Source organism: Lonchura striata, chromosome 7 (genome assembly GCF_050655825.1).
Source record: "Lonchura striata isolate lonStrDom1 chromosome 7, ASM5065582v1, whole genome shotgun sequence".
NCBI classification, from domain to species: Eukaryota; Metazoa; Chordata; class Aves; order Passeriformes; family Estrildidae; genus Lonchura; species Lonchura striata.
The window spans coordinates 680,273-694,456 of record NC_140709.1 but is presented as its reverse complement, the minus strand read 5'-3'; the positions used below and the strand labels follow the sequence as shown (position 1 = coordinate 694,456).

Here is a 14,184-nt window from a genome sequence, read left to right as displayed (position 1 = left end):
GCTTTTCCCTTCTCTGCTCCCAGCCTGCCACACTCCAGTTCCCAAGAGGGCAGCCAGCTATTCCTGCTGGCTTTGGGCAGCAGAGACCCTGACCGTCCTCAGCAGTAACTACATCAGGACAGCACAGTGCTTGGCTTATCCCAAGCCAAGGGATCAGAACTTGCTAAGAAATAACTCCCAGTGATTACTCTCCTCTTCACTTTCTGGATTCACATTTGCTGAACAGCAACCAATTCCAACACACACACTGGCTAGCACTTCAAATAGTCCAGTTGATGCAGGGGTGAAAGTGAAGTATGTTTTAAATAAATCCTGGATGCTTTTCTATGCAGAAGAAAGTCCTTGGAGCAGCAGCAGTGACCGTGACCTTGTCCATCACACCCAGGAGTGTCCAGGACTTCCAGCACTGACAGACTCTGTTACCCCCTTGCCAGTGGCTTTTCCAGATAATCTCCTTTACCTAACAGAGGATAAAGAGTATTACTGGGGTGTTCCTATGGTTTGTGGTCTTATCCTTTTGTTGGTTATCCCGTGTGTTCAGAGAGGGAATGGAGCCCCAGGAGCAGACAAGGGAGCTGGAAAGGGACTCAGCCTGGAGAAAAGGAGGCTCAGGGTGGACCCTATGGCTCTGCACAACTCCCTGCCAGGGAGTGGAGAGAGAACCACGGTGATCTTGCTGACAGCCCAGTACCCAGCACCGTGGCTGGAAAACCCAAACCCAACCCAGAGCTGTTCCCAGCCTGCAGTCTGCTGTTCTAGAACACAGCACTTTGCAGAGGACGCTGCAGCGCAAAGAGCTGGGGCAGGTATTTAACAGGACCACCTCCCTAATGCCCAGTAAGATGCTGTGACTCAGCAAGGCAGGGCTGGAGGGATGCAGCCCAGCTTCCACCAGCATGGCCAGAGCTGTCACTAACTCTCAGCACAACAGGCTACCTTCTCTCCTCTAAGCCCTGCACTGGAAAACACTGGAGAGGTGAAAACTCCAACCAAAAACCTGACCATACACACCACACTCACACAGCACACTGAACTGCCACCTCTGCCTCTGTCCCCACTCTGCAGTGCCACCTCTTGTCACCCCAGCCTGTGCAGACACCCCTGCTGGCCTCACCCCAAGCACTTCCACAGGAGCCTGCCTTGCTTGCCCTGGGTTTAAGTCCTGCAGCAGTTCCATCAGCTGTTAGAGAAAGCCAGGTAGGTGTCCCAGCAGGCACAGAGGTCTGCAGAGCTTCAGGCAGTGCCCAGATCAGCTCCTCACCACAGCTGAGCTGGTCACCAGTGACCTCCCCCTCCCAGCAGCTCCAGCCCAGCCCCGACTGCCCTGTGCCACGGCCAGCCCGTCCCTCCTGGGCTGCAGCCGTGTCCCAGCCAGCCCAGGACACAGCTCACACACACACCGATTTAAAGCAAACCCAAACACATTCAGGAATGTGAATTCCTGTTGCAAACTAAGAGAAGAACTCTTGGAACCCCGCGTTTCCTGGCTTTTTCTCATCACATATAATTAGAGACCTGGCAGCTGGTGCCAGCCCAGGCTGCTCTGCAGAGCTCCACGCCGTCTCTCAGCCCCAGGCAGCACCTACCCCACACTCGGCTCCTGCTGCTCCTCCTGCACTGTGGAATGACGCATTGCACTCGCTGGAATGGGACTGGAGGTGGGGCTGAGAAGGAAAAGTCAGAGCAGAGCAGAACCTGGCAGACCCAGGAGGGAACCTCGAAGTGTTTTACCCCGGGGAGGAAGCGTGGAGAGGGTGACCCCTGCCCAGAGCCTTGGGTCACCCGGGGGTCCCTGTGAATGAAGGAGCTCTTTTTTCCCAAGGACGAGAGGGCACTGCCACTGCTGGGCTCCTGCACGGGAAGGGAGAGCACGGGAGAGGCTCTCTCCGAGGAGGGAGAGCAGTGGATGGAGAGCCCAGGCAGAGGGAAGCTTTGGTGGCACCCGGGGCTGGGGGACAGGGCCGTGTCCAGGGAGAGCCCAGCACCCTCGCTGCACCCCTGCAGCCCCAGCACCTCGGAGGGGCACGAGCAGCCCCCGAGACCCTGCGGGTACAGCCCAGGGTCCTCACTGGGACAGGCAGTGACACAACTAAAACACTCCCACGTTTGACTTGAAAACATTCTATTTAATTTATACAAATAACTACTAAATAGAAAAAGTAGATTAAAACAAAATAGTTATTTTTCTGGCAGAGTTTAAATGCATATTATATAGCTTAGAAGAAATAAAATGCATTTTCCCCACAGCATTCATGACCTAATATTCTAGTTAACTCCTCCATTGCTTTCCTTTCCCAGATCAGTAAGATGCCAGATGCAAGGTCCTGTGGGAAATGGCTATATATACGTTCCATATTCCAACTGAAAATATGGTACAGACCACACACCTACAAATGTGAAGCACTTAAAATGTGACTATCGAGTTGTAATATGATAATACAGAAAACAATTCATGTTTCAGGTTATATCGTGTTACAAAAACGTCTGTGTAAGAAATCATGAAAGAGGCCACATAAAAATAAGCTTTAACTTTATGCACTTATTTTACAGTTTAAAAAACTGGCAAGTGCACTAGTAATAAATAATTTGCAAGTTTTGGATAAACAAGAAATTCCTAATGTTCAGCATTATTGTAAACATCAGTACACATGTAAAATGCAGCTAAAGTCTGACAGTTACATTTTCAGTTTACCAAATTCTTTTCCTATTACTCAGGCAAAGATCAATGCAGGATACAGCCAATCATATTTTTGGCAAGTCATGTCGTTAAAATTAACAGTGACAGTGCAAGTAAGGAATGCAAAGAATTCCTAGTGCAATAAAGAAGAGAAGCACAGGCAATATTGCTGATTAAAATTTACCACTTCCACGTGTTCACCTTGGGAGTGATTAGGAGAATTAAAATAAAATATTAAAAAAAAATACAAAGGGGAGAAAAAAGGAAAAAAAAAAAAGAAAAAAGAAAAAAAGAAAAAAGAAAAAAAGAAAAAGAGCTGTTCAAAGCCATTGTTTAATGCCCTGATCTTGTCTTAGGATTTCTCTGTCTTCCTTCAGGCCACTAGCTCAGGCACAGCACACCCAGCCGAGTCCTCAGCCCGCCCAGGTGAGCCGGCGCGGGCGGCCGGGGTCCCCAGCTGCTCCCCAGAGCTCCGCTCCGAGCAGCCCTTGGGGACCAGGGCTGGGCACTGCCTGGCCAGAGCCCTCTGGGGCAGCCACGTGCCTTCCTGCCGGGAGAGCACCACGAGGAGAGGGTCAACAGTCAGCTTTCAGTTTGTCTAAGGAATTGTCAATTTTGGTCAAAGTCTTTTTGATGCGCAGGGCTGTCAGTCTGGCCGAGGGGTTCTGGTACCAGCACTCCTTCATCAGCTTGGCAAGGGACGTCAACGTCTGGGGAAGAACAGAAACCACACAACACAGGGGTCACTCACAAAGAACTCGGGGAAGCACTGGCTGGGGCCAAGCACCCACACAGAGAAGTTTCATTGCCTAATGAACGCTCCATTTTCAGAGCTTCCCACTATTTATCAAATACAGAGCTTACATGTTTTGAAAAGCTCCATAAGTCTGATAACTTGATTAAACCAAGAGCAGAACTGGCCCGTGGGCTGACTGGAGTGAACAAATAGTGCAGCTTTAAACAACGGCGTGTTGGGGTTTTTCTAATTAAACACTACACAGAATTTCTCTTCAATGAAACCAACTCCTGCAGACCCATGAAGGCAGCTGAGAAGGTACAGAAGTTCTAACTGTGATTTCATCAAGATCTAACTGTGATTTCCAGCATGATTTAACTGGCTGGGCTCCCAGCACAGGGCACAGCTCCACACCCAAACCTCAGAGATGGGCACTCTGCCTGCCCAGCCCTACAGATTTCAAACTGACTTCCACAGCTCCAGGGGTAAGGACAAAACAGCTGGGCAGCCAGGAGAGGCCAGACTGATACTGATGAAGAAAAATTAACTTGAGCATCAGTCTTTCAAAAAGAAAAGAGCCCCTGTTCTGTAGGCAGGAAAGCCCAGCATTCTGTTGTGTGTGCTTGTAAAATGTAGAAAAGCCCTGGACAAGCTTCTCTCCCCTTCACTTCCCCTCAGAGGGAGAACAACCACCAGGAAAAGCAGCTGGAAGTTTTGGTTTTTTTTCCCTAAAAGGCCAGTCTGTGACTGGCTCAGACCTGGCAGTTGTCAGTTTGCTGAGTGCTCCCCAAGCCAGGCCAGCATGTCCCACCCCTGTACAGGTGACGAGGCCACCGAGATCATCCCCCAGCGAGTGACAACTGAGAAAGCTTCCACAACAACATCAGAGACCAGCACACACTGACCGGGTCTGAGAACCATCTGTTGGGAATGTTGGGCCTCTGCTGATCCACACAGACCACTTTCCTCATGTCTTCAAAACTGGGATCGTTCGGAACCAAGTCATAAAAGGGTGGTTTGTAGTCTTCCACGATTCCTGGCGAGACACAAACAGACATCACTCAATGACTGAGACAGTGAGCAGTGTTTCTGCAGGGATAGAGGGAGCACAAACCCCACCCAAGAGGCACAAAAATCCTTTAGAACTCAACCCTACAGTGTCGTGCAGTCTCTGAACAACAGTACAGCACTCACTGCCCCAGGAACAGCTTTATCAACTCAAAATGTTAGCTAATTGGCTCATATTGCAAGTCCACAAAGTATAAGCTATACCCACTTTGCAGATGCTGGAGCTGAAAGGAGAAGTACATCCCTTGCCAAAAGGCCATGTTTTGTAATGCATGCAGCTTTCCTGCCTACCAAAAACTGGGATTTCTATGAGCAAATGGGAAAATGTAAGGTCTGCACTGGGTTTCCTAACAGGCTCAATACACTTTGGTGCTTCTGTAATTGCTGAAAGTCCAATAAGCATGTCGGCATTCACAGACCCTCAAACTGGTGCTTCAAAGCATTTCATTCCTTGCTATGAAAACAGTAAAATCCCCAGGGCAACTGGCACCACATGCCATCACAAAGCCAAACACTCGAGAGCCTGTGGCACTCAGGAGCTCAATGCATCTTCATAAAATCACAAACTGGTTTGGGCTGGGAGGGACCTTACAGCCCAGTTCATTCCACCCCTGCAATGGACAGGGACACCTTCCACTGTCCCAGGTTGCTCCAAGCCTGATCCAGGCCATGTCCTAGGGGTTTGGCACTGAAAGCAGAGCTGGTGTGTGTGTGCTCCCCCAGCCCATCACCAGCTCACAGAACGCTGCCAGGCTGGAGCCCCTCTGCCCACTCCCCAGGACACACATGCAGTTCTCTGCTTCCCCACTGCATCAGGCTCACAAACCATCTGCAGGGAGCCCAGCCTTCTCAGGAAGCCAATTTACAAACTGGTGTTCAAAGACAGGCATCTGGGTCAGCAGTGTGGAGAAAGCCAGAGCTAATGAGGCCCTCTGTGTCCAGCAGGAACATCAAATATCTGCTGCTGACAGAAATTCAACAGACTGAAATCTGCTGTCCCACGGCCAGACACGAAATCCCTGCTGCTTTGGATACCCTGAAACTGAAAAGAGGTTCTCAACCTTTCCTGTAGCAGTTGAATTTTAGCCTTCCTGTTCTATTGGAGATGAAGACCAAAGCCCCATAGATATTCCTGTGCATACTCAGCAAAAGTCTGTAAACCCCTGTCTGCGATGGTTAGTCAAAAAGGGAAATAGTCTTCAGGAAATCACAAGTGCCTTGGAGAACAGCAGGGTAATTTGGAGACCTGGCTACCCAGGCAAGTTCCCATCAGAACATCAGGCAGCCTGCAGTTTGCCCGGTGCTATTCCAACGTGAACACAGGACAAGTGACATGTGCTGCATAAAGCAGCATCACCCACCCTCCTGCTCAGAGCAATTGCCAACTGCAATTCCCAAACATCGCCTGCTGGGCTGAATTCCTATCTTAAGAATCCACTTTACTGTGAGACCTCATGAACACAACCCCCTCTGTGCCCGTGCTGTCACACCTGTCCTGCAGGTATGGCCAGAGACACGAGACAAACAGCCGAACCCAGCTGTCACACAGCTCTGAACACACTCCAGGGCCTAGAGGATATTACAGATGAACTTTATCTGTGCAGAGAGCGTCTGGCTCTCGTTCACTACTGTCATGTGCTCTTTCCCAAGCACAGGGCACACAACTGCCTGCTGCAAAGCCACGCAGCACTGCAGACAAAGGAAGCGGGCTGGCCTTTGCTCCAGAAGTGCCTGCGGAGCGCTCCGAGCTCTGTCCAGCCTGGCGGGAGCTGCAGCCCGCGGCGGTGCCAGGGAGCCACTCAACCTCTGTCCCAGCGCCGCCACTGACCCGCGGCACGCTGCCCTCGCCCGCTGCCCGGGGCCAGCCGGCTCCTGCACAGCCTGGGCTCCAGCACAGCCTGGGCTCCTGCACAGCCCGCAGCCCGGGCTCCTGCACAGCCTGGGCTCCCGCACAGCCTGGGCTCCCGCACAGCCTGGGCTCCAGCACAGCCTGGGCTCCTGCACAGCCCGGGCTCCAGCACAGCCTGGGCTCCCGCACAGCCTGGGCTCCAGCACAGCCTGGGCTCCTGCACAGCCTGGGCTCCAGCACAGCCTGGGCTCCTGCACAGCCCGGGCTCCAGCACAGCCTGGGCTCCTGCACAGCCTGGGCTCCAGCACAGCCTGGGCTCCTGCACAGCCTGGGCTCCAGCACAGCCCGGGCTCCCGCACAGCCTGGGCTCCAGCACAGCCTGCAGCCTGGGCTCCTGCACAGCCTGGGCTCCTGCACAGCCTGGGCTCCAGCGCAGCCTGGGCTCCAGCACAGCCCGGGCTCCCGCACAGCCCGGGCTCCAGCACAGCCCGGGCTCCCGCACAGCCCGGGCTCCAGCACAGCCCGGGCTCCAGCACAGCCTGGGCTCCAGCACAGCCTGGGCTCCTGCACAGCCCGGGCTCCTGCACAGCCCGGGCTCCAGCACAGCCTGGGCTCCAGCACAGCCTGGGCTCCTGCACAGCCTGGGCTCCCGCACAGCCTGGGCTCCAGCACAGCCTGGGCTCCAGCACAGCCTGCAGCCTGGGCTCCTGCACAGCCTGGGCTCCTGCACAGCCTGGGCTCCAGCGCAGCCTGGGCTCCTGCACAGCCCGGGCTCCAGCACAGCCTGGGCTCCAGCACAGCCTGGGCTCCTGCACAGCCTGGGCTCCAGCACAGCCTGGGCTCCTGCACAGCCTGGGCTCCCGCACAGCCCGGGCTCCAGCGCAGCCTGGGCTCCTGCACAGCCCGCAGTTGACTGCTGCCACTTCCAGCACTCCCTCCTGCTCTGCTGGGGCCGCTGCCTCTCTGTTCCCCAGTCACCTACAGTTCACAGGTACTGCACTGGCTTCTTGCCTCTACTCCCTACAAAAGGGACCTCAAAGCCCATCCCCTTCCTCCCCTGCCATGGCAGGGATGCCTTCCACTATCCCAGGGTGCTCCAAGCCCTGTCCAGCCTGGCCTTGGGCACTGCCAGGGATCCAGGGGCAGCCACAGCTGCTCTGGGTACCTGTGCCAGGGCCTGCCCACCCTCGCAGCCAGGAAGAACTTCATCCCAATATCCCATCTGTCCCTGCCCTCTGGCAATGGAAGCCATTCCTCCTTTTCTTGTCCTTCCATCCCTTGTCCCCAGTCTCTCTCCAGCTCTCCTGGAGCCCCTTCAGGCCCTGGCAGGGGCTCTGAGCTCTCCCTGGATCCTTCTCCAGGTGAGCACCCCAGCTCCCCAGCCTGGCTCCAGAGCAGAGCAGAAGGGCTCCAGCCCTGGGACACGTCCATGGCCCTGAGCTGACCTTAAGTCCAGCTTGTCCTGTGCATGCACAAATCTCACTGCTCAACCCAACACAAAGCACAGTAGCAGCACACACAGAGCGGCAGCTCCAGCCTCGCACAGGGAACGACGACCACACACCAGGGCTCCTCTGAGCAGGAGCCACCTCTGAGCTTCTGGTGTCACTGTCACTGTGAACACAAGCACAGCCCAGGGAACAAGCACAGCAGCTCCCAGGGAGGTGAGCTGTGAGTGCCAGGCACCAGGTAAGCGCCAAACGAGGGAGCACGTTCCAAGAGCAGGGGATGCTCTCCAGGGAACCAGCACAGCTTGATGTGAAGGGAGGCAAACCCATCTTTGGGGACTGAAATCACATTCTGAGCACAGAGAAAATGCTGGCTGGCTCCTGCTGCAGCACACAGACAACACACAAGTACTTGTTTGTGCCAAAGGAGTTCCCTACCATAGCTTCTTCCTCTTACTGAACAAGAAAATACCAAGAACCACTGTATCACCTGAAGATCACTGGGTAAGTTTTTAAAAATTTTAAAAATTAAATTAGAATAACTAAACCATTAAGAACTACCAGACTTAGTCATGTTAGACCAACTTCAAGGTCTCTGTGAGCTGAAGCACTAAACCAGGATGAGTCACTGGAAAACTGTCCACGAGCCCAGGAGAGCACAGGGAGCTGATGAGTGCCTCTGGCCCCCAAGACACTACCCTCCCTTACTCCTGCAGCTCACTCCCAAAGCCAAAGTCTCACTGCAAAGCAAACAGGGTTATCAGTGACCACCTAACCAGCAATGATTCCCACACAGCTCAATGCACAGAGACCAGGGAAGATGTTTGCTCCATCCCAACCAGTGCAAGGGCATGGAATTATTTACAGCAACAGCCAGGAGTACAGAGCAACTGTTCTGTGCAATTGGTATCACCAGCACCTGCAACTTCAGACTGCCCTGATGTGACCAAAGCACAGACAGATCTGCATCACCTAAGTGTTTCCATGGTGGCACTGAGCTCAGTCAGAATCTAATTCCCAGAGCATGCACCTATAAGCAGGTAGGTCTGCAGTGCCATGAGCTCCACACCAACCTGGTGAAGCTGCCAGCACCATCCACCCTTTCTCATTCAAGAGCAGCTCAGGTAAAGCTTCTGTGAGCTGCAGCTGCTGCAGCAATACCTGTGTCCAGTACCAGAACTGTACCTGTGCACATGCCAGTGCTACATTCCAACTTGGTAAAGCAAAAGCAAGTCCTGAATTCTGACACCTTCTGCACTGCCTTTCTTTCTGTCCTTTAGTGTTTGTCATGAGAAACAGACACCTGAAAGTATTCACTATGGTTTACTGACACAAGGAAGAAAGAGACCTTGTGATTTAAAATTTTAACAGCTATTTGGTATGAATTATGTCTCACCAGGACTTAGAATGAGCAGGGGACTTCTCTTCCTTAACAGAAGTGGCAAGAGGAATCAGCCACTGTACCCAACACACCAACAGCTTCCTCAGCGTTTCAGGGCTCAAGCCATCGTGCGCATGTTGCTGTGCACGCTGGGGCGGGTGCTTTGCTGTGACTTACCCTTCCCAGCTCTCCCAGAGCCCAGGGAAGGAGTCCCAGGCACTCACCGTTGCTGACCATGCGCCTGGCCACCTCCCACAGGACCAGCCCAAAGGCCCAGATGTCCACCCGCTTGTAGGAGTCAAAGCAGTCCGCCTGGATCGTCTCGTCCAGCACCTCTGGAGCCATGTAGCGCTTGGTGCCCACACGGGGATTGTTCCCCACATCCAACTGGTTTGTGCTTTGGGAATGCATAACTGCAAGGCCTGAGGGACAGAAAGAACAAGGCACTGTTAAGACCCCTTCAACTGCAGCAGCACACGCTGAAAGGCCCCGAGAGCAGCAACCCTGTCAGATGGTTTCTGAAAGAGGAGCCAAGGGCCCAACTGTCCAAAGACCAACAAGGTCAGCTCCAAACCTGCCAGCAAAACCACCCCTGGGGCCGCAGACAGGCCCCTTATCTCCTAAGGGATTACCATCAAGCATTTTATTGCACTCTTGCAAAACATTGTCATGAAGTGTTTTGCAGCCACTGGATGTCCCCAGCACTCCGGGTGCAGATGCACAGAGGCCAAACAGCTGCTGCTTAGAACAAAACAATTTTACACAGCATTCAAATTTATTTATAGACCTTTTGGGTAGGTGGATACACCCGAACTGTGGGGAAGGGAGACGAAAAACACTGCATGAAGGATACACACAAGTTAAAAAAATAAAGCTGGAAAACAAAAACACCGTATTTGCAGCAGTTTGAAAAATAAACATCCTCAAGCAGATCTAAAATGAGTCAGACAAAACCACTCTACCTGGTTTCTACTAATTACTAAACATTTAAGCAGAGAACATTATGTGAGGGACCAAATTACTGTAAATTTGGAAGCACACAGAGCACTCATTTGGCCACGGTAAACAGAGAGCACTGCAAATTGAGCAGCAGCGGGTGCACAGCAGAGCCAAGCGGCAGAGAGGGCGACACAAACTCTCCCTAATTTCCTCAACAAATCTAAGAATGACATATACTATTTACATTTAACAGGAGTTTATTTTAGGTGAGCCTTAAAAGGCTTTTTACCTCAGTCCCACAAAAACTAACCTGTCACCAGATCATTCATTTGCCTTTCTTTCCAAAGAACAGTCTGTTCTTTAACATAACAAAAATTTTGAGAACACTTTTCTACAATTTAAATGCACTTCAAGGTATTTCAAGTGGATAAGAATATGGTTATGGCACATTTAGGAAGATCACAGAATATTTTGGGTTAGAAGGGATCTTAAAGTTCATCCAGTCCCACCCTGCCATGGCAGGGACACCTTCCACTGTCCCAGGTGCTCCAAGCCCTGTCCAGCCGGCCTTGGGCACTGCCAGGGATCCAGGGGCAGCCACTGGGAAGCTGCTCTGGGCACCCTGTGCCAGGGCTGCCCACCCTCACTGTAAAACACTTCCAATATTTAATGTAAATCAACCCTCTTTCAGTTTCAAACCACTCCCCTTGGCCTATCACAACAAACACTGCTAAAATGTTTGTCCCCACCCTTCCTAGGGAGACCTTATGTACCATCTCATCACCCCAGACTGATGAGAAGTCTGCTCCCAGATCCAAGTACTTCTGTCAAATACTGACACATACACATACACTTTTATGCACTATTTTAAATTCATATTAGGTTATATTATACACTACGTATGGCTTATAATTTTTCCTTTAAAAAAGCTTGCAACAGCAAACAAAGGTCAGAAACCACATTTCCTGGCCAACTCTGAAAACATCAGGCCCTCAGAGAACACTTTGATAAAAACTGTAAAACTTCACCGGAACGGAGCAAACCAGATTGCAGAGGCCGCCGGGTCAAGGTGCACAGGGAGGGAGGCAGGTCAGCACAGCGCAGAGCTGGCAGGGGCAGCGGGGCCGGGACACAGTGCTGTAACCCACCACAGAGGCACCCTGCAGTCTGGGAGCTGGGGAGCAGCCCCTGCTCCAGCCCAGAGCCCCTTGCCAGGGCTCTGCAGGCACTGAGCCCACGGCAGAGCAGCTCCTGCTGCGAGACACCAGCTCCTAAACTGGAACCCACTGGTGTGACAGGGCCCCGGGAGCACGCAGCCCCGCCTGCTGCCCAGCCCAGGCCCACGGGCACGGCTCTGCAAGGACAAAGCAGAACATTCCCCAGCTGCCAGCTGAGCAGGGATGCATGACATCCCTTCCTGACTGCCCCACAGCACACCTGAGCCAGCCACGGCTGCTGCTGCAGCTCCTGATCCTGGGCCACAGGCCACGGCAGCTCCCAGCTCCGCATCCTCACAGGAACAGATCAGAGCGTGCAAACAAGACAGAGCCTCACAGAAGGGAGGGCAGGAATGCATGCCAGAAGCCACAAACTCTTCGGTCACTTTCCCTTACAGAGGAGGAACATAGGGAAAATGTGACAGATATATGTTTGAGGAGTTTCCATTTTAAAAAATAGCTACTTTAACCATCATAAAGACTAATCGAGAAGTATTTACTGCTGTATTCTCTTAGAAAAATCTCTCACAGACATCTGAAACCGGTAGATAAATAGTGTAATAGATTTCACTGTACCTATGCCATGTCAGTCAATGCCAGGACATGCTGCACCTCCTCAGAGTGAACTACAAATTTATTTAAAAGCCACTCTGTGACGCTTTGTATTTTCAGCTCACTGCTCCATTTGTTACTGCTCCATAGCATGTTTCCAGAGGCCCAAGTATGTGGCTTTCCTGTTTTCCCTGGCTGTATCTCAAGTCCCTCAGGCACAAGTGACAGGAACATTTCTAATACAATTCTATGCAGCATAATTATTATTTTAAAATTCCCATCTCCTGTTACAATTTTTGCCTAGGCAATGGTGCCTCAATACACCTCTACTACCATTTTCTCCCTTGTCTTCAGAGGGAAGCAAAACAAAGTTACTGTCAGACATCCCTCCAAGGTGTGAACAAGCCAGGCTGCTGTGCCTGCTGCTCAGCACCCGTGCATGGTGCTGCAGTCCCAAACCAGCTGGTGCCAGGGAACCCACCTGTGGGTCACAGAACGCTGTGCACGACTCGGGCTGATGGGGCCGCGGCACCGGGACAGCGAGCGCACGGCTCAGCCTGTCTGTGGCAGGACACACACTGCTCCCGAAATGAGGTGTGAGGGCTGCAAGCCCTGGGATCTGGGAACGGGACCCGTCCGGGATCTGGGAACGGGACCCGTCCGGGAAGAACGGGACCCGTCCGGGAAGAACGGGACCCGTCCGCGAAGAACGGGACCCGTCCGCGAAGAACGGGACCCGTCCGGGAAGAACGGGACCCGTCCGCGAAGAACGGGACCCGTCCGCGAAGAACGGGACCCGTCCGCGAAGAACGGGACCCGTCCGCGAAGAACGGGACCCGTCCGGGAACGGGATCGAAGGCGCTAAACCGGGAACCGGCCCCAAAGCGCTGCTGGGCTGCAGCCGCCACCTGGCGGCCGCGGTGGGCACTGCAGGGAGGGCCAGCGAGACAGCGGCAGCGCGGGGGCAGCGGCCAGGGGTCAGTGCAGACAGGGGTCAGGGGTCACTGCGGCCAGGGGTCAGGGGTCAGTGCAGACAGGGGTCACTGCGGCCAGGGGTCACTGCGGCCAGGGGTCAGTGCAGACAGGGGTCAGGGTCACTGCGGCCAGGGGTCACTGCGGCCAGGGGTCACTGACACACCATCCCCACGCCCCCAGCACCCCTCAATCCTCCAGCCGCAGCCCCCCGCCAGCCTGGCCGTGCAGCAGCAGGGGCTGCGCTCACCCAGGTCGGCGATGCAGCACTGCCCGTTCTTCTTGACCAGGATGTTCTTGCTCTTGAGGTCGCGGTGGGAGATGGCCGGCTTGCCCTGCGTGCCGAAGATCTCGATGTGCAGGTGCGCCAGGCCGCTGGCGATGGACAGCACGATGCGCAGGCAGCTCACCGTGTCCAGCGTGGTCAGCTGCAGGTAGTCGTACAGGGAGCCCATCTCGTGGTAGTGTGTGATCAGCCACAGCTGCGTGCTGGAGTTCCTGGAAGTCATATCAGATGCAATAAAACCTAGAGGGAGAGAAGAGGAGAAAGATAAAATAAACTGACAGAGCTTTAAGACTCCCCGAGAAAAGCAGCTCAGCCGGCCGGAGCAGGTGCTGATAATGCCAAGGTTTGGGTGTGACCCGCACAGCCCATCCACCCAGAACCTGGACTCGATGATCCTTGAGGGTCCCTCCAGCTCTGAAATGTTCTGTGACAAGGTGAATCAACACTGCAGGCCGCTCTTGCAATGCACAACTTGTCTAACTACAACTGCACTGCAGATGACTGCAGGTACCGCTGCGATGAAAACAAAGCCAACAAATGCTGGAACTCTAACGCACATCTATTCACAAGACCCCATTTACGTATCTGTCAATCACATAAAAAAACTACTTGTCAGGACTGCACACTTTAAAAATATTTTTACTTTTCCTTCTTTTTGAAGGACTCGGGGGTGGGGAAGACCCCAAGTCTGCAGCACATTTGCTGCTGCCCACTTTGAGAGGGTCACTGGAAAGCAGAAACTCCTCAAACATCAAGCCATGAACAACCATTTCCATTTTTAGAGTCCACAGGCAGCCAGTGCAGACTCCTGAGTAAAGGGTTAAATGTGTGGCCCAACCACAATGATCTTCTATGAAGAAACAGAGAAAATTTTCTGTTCAAAAGCATGGACCTCAAGAACTGCCTTCAAAAACATGTCTTAAAACTGAACCCCAAATTCAGGGGAAGCTCCCTTCCTGTCACCTCTGAATATACCCACATAGTGACCTCAACAGCTTTAGCTGGGAACAACGAAAGTTTTATTCCCAACTCAAAAACAAATCATGTTTATGAAAAGCT

At 53.0% G+C, this 14,184-nt stretch overlaps 1 protein-coding gene across 3 annotated transcripts in view; it reads right to left on the bottom strand.

Moving 5' to 3' along the window:
• Positions 1 to 2,105: 2,105 nt before the first annotated feature.
• ACVR1 (activin A receptor type 1) overlaps positions 2,106 to 14,184 on the bottom strand; it is a 45,335-nt gene continuing 33,256 nt past the window's right edge. For all 3 annotated transcript variants that reach the window (XM_021543441.4, XM_021543443.4, XM_021543442.3), the window contains exons 7-10: positions 13,090 to 13,365; positions 9,384 to 9,581; positions 4,319 to 4,449; positions 2,106 to 3,387 (exon numbers count right to left, since the gene is read on the bottom strand). In XM_021543441.4, the coding sequence (XP_021399116.1) occupies positions 3,253 to 3,387; positions 4,319 to 4,449; positions 9,384 to 9,581; positions 13,090 to 13,365 (740 nt within the window). In that variant the 3' untranslated portion in view covers positions 2,106 to 3,252. The remainder of the gene's footprint in view (positions 3,388 to 4,318; positions 4,450 to 9,383; positions 9,582 to 13,089; positions 13,366 to 14,184) is intronic.